The sequence below is a fragment of the Bidens hawaiensis genome, unplaced genomic scaffold (genome assembly GCF_021521415.1).
Source record: "Bidens hawaiensis isolate Kalapana, Puna unplaced genomic scaffold, B.hawaiensis_p1.1 tig00025788_1, whole genome shotgun sequence".
In the NCBI taxonomy this organism is placed as follows: domain Eukaryota; kingdom Viridiplantae; phylum Streptophyta; class Magnoliopsida; order Asterales; family Asteraceae; genus Bidens; species Bidens hawaiensis.
Window position 1 is genome coordinate 254,864 of NW_027494132.1, and position 8,567 is coordinate 263,430.

The 8,567-nt window shown below is 35.2% G+C and overlaps 1 protein-coding gene across 2 annotated transcripts; it reads right to left on the reverse strand.

Annotated features, from left to right (window-relative positions):
• Window positions 1-2,028: 2,028 nt before the first annotated feature.
• Window positions 2,029-4,747, reverse strand: LOC143572277 (protein HIGH CHLOROPHYLL FLUORESCENCE PHENOTYPE 244, chloroplastic-like). 2 transcript variants are annotated; one of them, XM_077057480.1, is made up of 8 exons: window positions 4,558-4,747; window positions 4,009-4,235; window positions 3,844-3,942; window positions 3,572-3,766; window positions 3,397-3,489; window positions 3,237-3,332; window positions 2,298-2,438; window positions 2,029-2,225 (listed from the first exon to the last, which is right to left on the reverse strand). In XM_077057480.1, the coding sequence occupies exons 1-8, from the start codon at window positions 4,682-4,684 to the stop codon at window positions 2,049-2,051; spliced, it is 1,155 nt and encodes a 384-aa protein (XP_076913595.1). In that variant the 5' UTR covers window positions 4,685-4,747; the 3' UTR covers window positions 2,029-2,048. The 2 variants fall into 2 exon arrangements, with proteins under 2 accessions (XP_076913595.1, XP_076913594.1); XM_077057479.1 differs by having other exon boundaries at window positions 4,009-4,238; window positions 4,558-4,735.
• Window positions 4,748-8,567: the final 3,820 nt, after the last annotated feature.

An 8,567-nucleotide genomic window follows, 5' to 3' on the forward strand; every position in this document is an offset into this window, starting at 1 on the left:
AAGACCAAAGAAAAGAAAAGAAAAGAATCTGCAAATCACATAATCACATTCACTTACTAATGTCTGATACATAAATCATGTGAGAATAAATGTTTAAAACACAGTTATTCAATTACTCAATTATAATGTCATGTAACAAATAATATGGTAACTGTATTGATCAAAGCACGTATTCACATCAATGATAATCATTCTACACATCATGAATTAAAACGATTTACTTAATACATTACCTTATAATATCAGTTATGATTTCTTTGCTCTTGAACAAAGCTGCTGATCGATGCTTGATTGTTGACTAGGTTTTTTTGGTGGTGATAATTTAATTTTTAAACAAGTATGTTTGATAATATGATTGATAATTATCTCTTTCTTTTTTTGATAGATAATCTTATTGGAAAGTGGGAACAAAATCAGCATAATTTGTTAAACATGGTAACTGAATAACAGAATTTTTATACATCTATTCAAATTTCGGGTCGATGCTGAAATATTCGGGTTTGATAGGGTCTTGGCCCAATACCCGACCAGAATCCGAACTGGGCAGATTACGAGGACCGGTTGATAACCGTTAGTAAAGCTACAGACCCGAGTTTCGGTCTTTTTCGGTCCGGGTTCTCGGTTTTTTCGGTCCGGCCCTATTTATGCACACCTATACTAGTGATGCTGCGCAGCCAACAAAGGGATACATGGTCGCTTGATGCCACTAGAGGTATTTTCCAGAAAACTTATTATTTTGACAATTTTGGCCCCTGGACTTGTTTAAAACCAATTTTATCATAAATTAAGCGAGTTAAGGACCGGTAAGGGGAATATAACAACGCGACAAGTATGAAACAAGATCATAACATAACATACATCATTTTTTTAATATCCAAATATCCGAAAACCAAACGGGTTGGGTATACAATACAAAAACAAATACAAAGTAAGCCGAAAATGATGAATGTCACACTTAACCTTGTCAAACACTTAACCGAAAATGTTGATCAACTCTTTTAATCAAGCCATATATTCTAACAATGACCATTTTCACTTCATAGAATTAGTACTACAAAAGACATTACAATGTCACAATGACCATGCAACAAAGAGATCTTAGCTAGACAACTTCAATATTTAGTGGAAACATACATAAAGGAAAAAACAACCAAAACAAAAGCTAATGCAAACTTCATTCTTTTGATCTTCAATTCCATTTTAGTACATGTTTGACATCATGGAGGATTCACCCAAACAACAAAGCCACAACTCATTGGTTGCAATTGACATTAATTATGAAAAAAAAAACAATTTCAAAATTAACTTACTTGTATAATCTTGTACAAATTACATGTTTGCTACAGCAATAGAACCATCTTCCTGGGTAATTCTCCGTATATGAAGTGCGAATCACAGTAGGCCAACCACATGAGCAGCATACCAAGGATGATGATCTAGGTTTGGTCGATGCTTAATGGTTTAGGGTTTGGATTATGCTCTTAGGGGTTTTAGACAAAAAAAACTGAATTAAATTAAACATTATCTAAAATAAAGAGAAAGACAAATATACCGTTAAACTAATGGCATAGTCTGATACCATTAGGCGCGGGGGTGGGGGAGTGCATATTTGGCTAATGTTTAAAACTATGAGAACTAAATTGACAATTTTTTATTTTAAACTGAAGTGACAAAATTAACAAACCACGTGAATGAAAATGACTATTAACTCTAATATTTATTAGCAAACCTACATACCTCCTAAATGCCAATTAGTTGTTTTCCAACTCAATCCCGAACATAACCTAAAGATCATCCAAAAAGTTTTTAATTGCAGTAAAAGTTCATAAAAATAACTTAAAAGAATTTGGCGAGCCTATGTGACTAGCCAAGAAACATTAGATAGACGTAAACAAATAAAGAAACCCTCTACCGAAGAACAAAAAGAAATAAAAAAATTTACAAACAAAAATGAAACCTCTTTATGATTTGTTACAAGACGTATTTAAATACAAATATATCAATTACATGGCTTTTTGTATCATCATCATCATCATCATCATCAAATATTAAATGTAGAAGTCACTTTGCTTGGATTGAGCCTTGAGGTCCTTCAGCTTCTTCAATATGTTTGTAAAGTAATCCTGCAAATACTTCTCCAATGTAAGGATATCCTTCTGATCCACACCAAGAAGCTCGTACGTCTCATTCATTGGTACCGAAAACACCGTATCACTTGTCAGAATCTGCAACATTCAAACATAACATGTCAACTATGAACGAAACAGAACCAAGTTTTGAAGTTGTTTTTTGTTAACCTCCGAAAATGCCAATCGGTCTGCAACATCATTTGTCCACTCAAAGCAACGAGTTAGCTGGCGAGTAAACTTCAAAACAGACACCGGGACTGTAGTCACGTTGGCATCTTGTCCAGCTAGCCTCTCACACAATGTTATCACCTACTCACAGTTTAAACCCGTTAACTCTCAACTCATGTGTTAGGCTTAGGGTGCAAGACGTGCCGAGCTTCTCACGAGCTACTCGGTATCGCGTTGATAAAAAGATCGAACCAAGCCCGAGGCCCAACTAAATACTTTTAAGTTTTAGCTCTTTTGGACTTATATGAATTAATTTGGCACTGCACAACCAAGCTCAAGCCAAGCTTTGGCTCGTTTAAGGTACTGGACATGAGCTTGAGCCGAGCTTAGGTTTGTTAATGTGTTTTCTTAAAATATCATCATCATCATCATTTAGTATATTCCACCAATAGCAAAGCTATGGTAGGGTCTGAGAAGGGTAAGATGTAGACAGCCTTACCTCTACCCTTTAGGAATAGAGAGGCTGCTTCCGGTGAGACCCCCGGCTTGATAATAGTTTTGCATCAAGCCTTGACATAAGGCACATAACACTCAACCATCGGGACACCGCCGATTGGTGCATGTACCCTTGTCTTTCGGCTATCAACGCCACCACATGATGCCTGATTAACCTTTAACGTTATTTTCATGAGATTAGTAAAATAACGTCAAAATTAGTGCAATTTCATTTATTGCCCACCCGACGGTTCACACATAGCAAGCAGGGCAATTTCTTAAAATATACAGAAATAATTAAAAATCTATATAAATTAATTAATAAAACTAAACGGGACTCATGAACCGTGCTTTAGGTAAAGAGCTCGAAACGAGCCGAGCTCAAGCCTAGTCAAGTTCCGGTTCAGATCGTATCACTTACGCTCCCCATAAAACACTTTTTACCTCTTGTGTTGTCCAAGCGCGAGGCCCAGCAAATGTAAGTAGCTTCCCGGTAACTTTTTCACTCCGTATCGCAATAAATGTTAAACGAGCTATATCCTGTACAAAATCACCTTTAATACTATTAACTGTGTGTGAAGCTAGATAAGATATGTTAAGTTACCTGAGTGTCCATATAAGCTATTCTTGTGGGGGCGTCGGTTCCCCATACAGATTTTTCTTCTAATATCGGAACAGCATACTGCCCAATTAGCCCCTGTAAGTAAAACATCACACAGTTAGTAAAAAAAAGATAAAACTAAAGGTGTGAACTGTGAACATCATTGGTATCTATCTACCTGCATAAAACCACATAAGCGAATAACAACATGATTGATACCGGACTCTTGAAGAAACTTCTCGGTACAATATTTGATCTCCATCAATGGAACATCGGGATGCTTGTCACAGTTGTGAATCGAAAAGAATACGTACTTTTGTATCCCCATTGCTTTTGCACACTGTATAAGGGCAACCTTTCCTTCCCAATCCACCTAAAACAGAATACAGACTTACTTTAGAAACACTCGTTTAAATTAAAACTAGAGTGCAAGTTTTGATTAATGCTTACGGTTTTTATGGGCTCCTCTGGACGCCCTGTGGCACAATCAATAATCGTATGGACTCCTACCAGTGTTGCTGGAATCGTTTCAGGTTTGCTTAAATCTCCCTGCACGTAAATAAATATTTACGTACGAAAATCACCTAAGTGGTCATTTGGGTATATAGGTCTTACATTGACAACAGTAGCACCCCAGTCACGAAGAAAGTCGGCAGGGGCGGGTCTAGGCCTGACAAGGCATCGCACATCATAACCCTCGTCTAGTGCCCGTCTAACCACCTGGCGCCCTAACGTTCCTGTGGCTCCGATAACCATTATGCTGGTTGGTCTTACTGGGGTTCCCGGGGCCAAATTAGATACAGGTGCAGTCTCTGCTGTACATGTAATCACACTCCCTCCAGCTGCTATATGTTAGTTTCAACCATCATATACAATACAGGCTTCAATAAATCTCTAAATTTTGTTTGTTACATGCCATGGTTGTAAAAACCCCCCACCTAATCAACGGCCCTTTGGTCGAAATTGGTCAAAGTTGAAAATTATATATATATATATATATATAAATACATATATATGTATGTATATTAAAAAAATTACATGTAAATTCCAATTCGAGTTAATCAGACTAGCGCCTAGCAATCAAGAAACAAGATATATGAAAGTGGGTATAAAGAATATGAAATTAATAGTAAAACCTGAAAATGAATAGTGGGAATGAAATACCTCTAAGCTTAGAAAGAGAGACATGGCGAAGAAACCGGTCGGGACGGGCCCACGCCAGCGAATTGCCGGTGAATTGGCGGTTGAGTGCCGGAGAATGAGTGTGGGATAACCGTGTGACGGAAGCCATATCTGTGTCTGCGTTTGAGAGAAGAAAAATGAACAACGACAATGGACAAACGGACAGTGAGATGTGAGTGATTCCACGTCGCTTCTTTTTCTTCTACACCCATCCGTATATGGATTACCATACCAATTCCATTATTTTTCATTAAAGTGCAAACAATCATTTTCTTACTTTGCATTGGGCTAACACTTACTTTTACCCTCATGCCCTTTACACGCATATTGCTTTATTGATTTGTTCTTATTCTTGTAGCCAAAGTAAATTTATACCAGTGTCAGTGCCCACGCGTTGCAGCGGGGACGCCACGGGGTCATATGAGGGTTTTAGCGATAACGCATTTGTTGTTAGATAAGTCAAATGCAGATTCAAGAACCGGATAAGTTATGAATATTTATTTATTATTTAGTTTACAAATAAATATTGATGAACCGCTAACTTACTTAATACCATAAACTTTATTAATAGTAAAACTAAGTGAAAGTGTTATCACCCGCGCGTTGCGATGAAGCAAGTCAAATGCATTACATGTTTGGATAATTTTTAACGTGTTAAATTTAAAGATTTAACTAAAAAGAAAGTGAGTCAAACCAGGTCAAGAGACATCCCTGATCCACACGGAAAAAAAATCTGCAAAACTGATGAATATTTTTAAATATATGTATGTATATAAGAATATTTTTTTAAGTATATCCAAGTAAGAAAACAAAAAGGAAAGCACATATTGTGGCAGAGACGTGGTTTGTTATTGCCAAATTTATCGTCTTCATAAACAAATTTACGTTAAAGAAAATATGGCACAAAGTGCATTGAGGCCTCTCCTATTTAATAGATAACTCAAATTCAGTCAAATCATTTATAACATTGTATTAAAAGGAAAAAAAAACTCATTGAAGATTAATATAGTTAGAAAAAAAATCCAAAAATCATTCCAAATTACACATTGCAATAAAGCAATCACAAGAGAAATCACATAACATACATTCACCGGTGCCCGTTTATAACTTGATGAATTTTTCGATATTTGGCAATGTAAAAGTCACGCATGACATACGTTGTGATTTGTGACATTGGAAAATTTACTTTTGATAGAATGAAATAATGCCTACAAAAAACCAATAAATGATTTTATATATTAGATATAGAGATCATTATACTTGACAAACTGCTAAGTTACAAATGTAGTAACATACCGTATCTATCATTGTCTCAATTACAGTCATGTAAGAAGTTGTGACAAGCATTCCAAGTGTGCAGTCAAAGAGGACGTCCTGCTTCTGAGAATATAAATGGCATGATAAAAAAAAGCATCAATTACCAATACAACAAATAATAAGCAATAAGCTACTTCAATTTGATATAACTATCAATGTGCTACTACAAAACTCTTACTATGTACAGGTGGTCACCAATATATAATATTTAGAAGTGAAAATAAGTTGCACTGCAAGATGTTGATGCATACACACATAGTTATATTAATTTTTACTATTTTTCCTGATTTCCCATTGTGAATGCGTTCACGTCTTGTAATATTAACCGGAACAAAATATTGACTAAAACTGACTTTAGTTATTAATGGTTATGCGATTAGAAGTATAATATACCATCGTAATATAAAATATTAGAAATAAACGAATACCAACTTTAAATGTTAATAACCAATTAAAGTTTAATATACCATCATCATTACATCCAACTTTTTAAAAGTAAACAAATGGTTTCAAAATATGAAACTATTTCAAATATATATTAGTAATAAATAAATTTGAATGAATACTCAAACGAACGAAATGAACGCAAATGAAACAGACTTAAACGAAAGTTAATCAATGAACAACCACAACACGAACCGGACATATGTTCATATTTGTTTGTTTATGATTTAATCGAATATAACATTGAACGTCCGGTTCATTTACAGGCTACACGTACGTAACCCTGAACTATGAACACATGTGAACCGACCCACCTAGTGTTAATAGCTCACTTCAGCACACTAATAACCGACCAGTTATGTTATTTCAATTTTTCGTTAATAACCATTTGGATTTTGAGCATTATGAACTTAGTTTTAAGTGATTTTTGACATATCCCTCCATCAAAATCGTGTCTTATTCTCACTAACTCATTTCTTATATGAGATCCAGCCGCTAATCCTGCGTTTGCCTCCATATTTTTGGATTAAAGAACAAACATAGGATAATAAAAATTGGAACTTTATGAAGGATCTTGAGCGACTGAGTCAGTTTTTTTATAAAATAATAAAAATAAAAATCAACAGAAAGAATTATTTTAGCAAGAATACTATAATAAACATTCTGTTTTTTAAGCGATACTGTAACTTCCACATTGCTGGGGAGTCACAGGCGTCTTAGGAAAAATTGGGCTTCCCATATTTTGCAATTTATGTTGCTTATTCAGATTCATACGTCTGCCTTGTGTTGAGCCATCAACTGATTGTTTACAGTTGTTGCAAAACATGAATCTGAATAAGTTGCTGGTTTTGGGACCATGCCACCACGGTTGGCGTGTTCAACAGCTTTTATGGTTTCCCCTTGGTTGCGTTTGCTTCTCAGCTTGTGACTTTCTGTTATTAACAGTTTTCATTTTTTCTTTTAAATATCTAAAAGCAACACCCAAAAAAGGAATTTAATAAAAAACTGAGAAGCAAACACCTGATAGGTTAACCAAATTGACCTGTTGCAGATAAATGTTATAATACAAAATTTAAAAAAACCCATGAGTTTTGCATACCTCGATAATTCCAATGACAATGAGGGTTCAAAAATGCTAAGATCATCTAAAGGGGGGTGGCGGTAAACCTTCTTCTTCATCCAGAAGAGATGGATTCATCAGCTCGATCGTATTTTCAGAAACTGCCATAATCAGGATAAAATTATACAAACAGAAAAATTAATAACAATTAAAAAGTATTCATGATTAATTACCGGTTATCTTTGTAGTAGCCTCACAAACAACAAGGCAAGCTCACCACCACAAGTGACCTGCAAGTTTTATGTATGCACCATTTTTGAGCTTGTATTAACGAACAAGAAAGCTAATTTAAAATAACAGACTATTTATATTTTTTATCTTAATTGGCTTCTAAGCTCACCTGATCATGTTCTAATTGCAGGCAAGCACTTGACCGAATAAGATCTAAGGCTTCAGAAAATCTTCTAGCCGTAAGATATCTAAAATGCAATAGAAATCATTATATAAGTTAATTTAATAAGGCAAAAGTTTATACATTTGAGTCTAATTTCTAAATACCAATACTGCAATATAACTTCTTCATACAGTGAATTAAATTTCCAACAAAAGTTGACAACTTTATATAATAAATCCCCAATTTTACTCATTCTTGTTGTCTCCCCTGTAATTTAAAAAACATGTAGGGGATTTGTAGAATGTAACGCTTGGATAATCTGGGAGTCGTAATACACTTTAAGATCGAAATAATACGGTGGTTCTCCTGTAAATTCCAACCAGATAAAACTCAGAAACCTGACAAGAACGGGTTATGTGTATTTGTGTGAATTTTGTGAACCAACGATAGAGAGCTGACCAAATGACAATCAATTCATATTTGCAGGGTTGGAGTCGAGCTACGGGTGCAAACGAACCAAGCCGTCCATGAGCTACTCGACATCGGATCAATAAAAATATCGAAAAGAGCCGAGCTTTTTGTGAGTTCGAGCCGAGCCGGAGTCTCAAATAAAGCTCGTTAAGTTATCAAGCCCAAGCTCAAGTCTTGATGGGAAGCTCGCTAACAAGCCTCATGTATTTTAAAGCACTACTTCCTTTTGGACTTCTATGTATTAATTTTACACTACACAACCGAGCTTAGGTTTGTTTAAGGATTTTCTCAAATTATATATAAAAC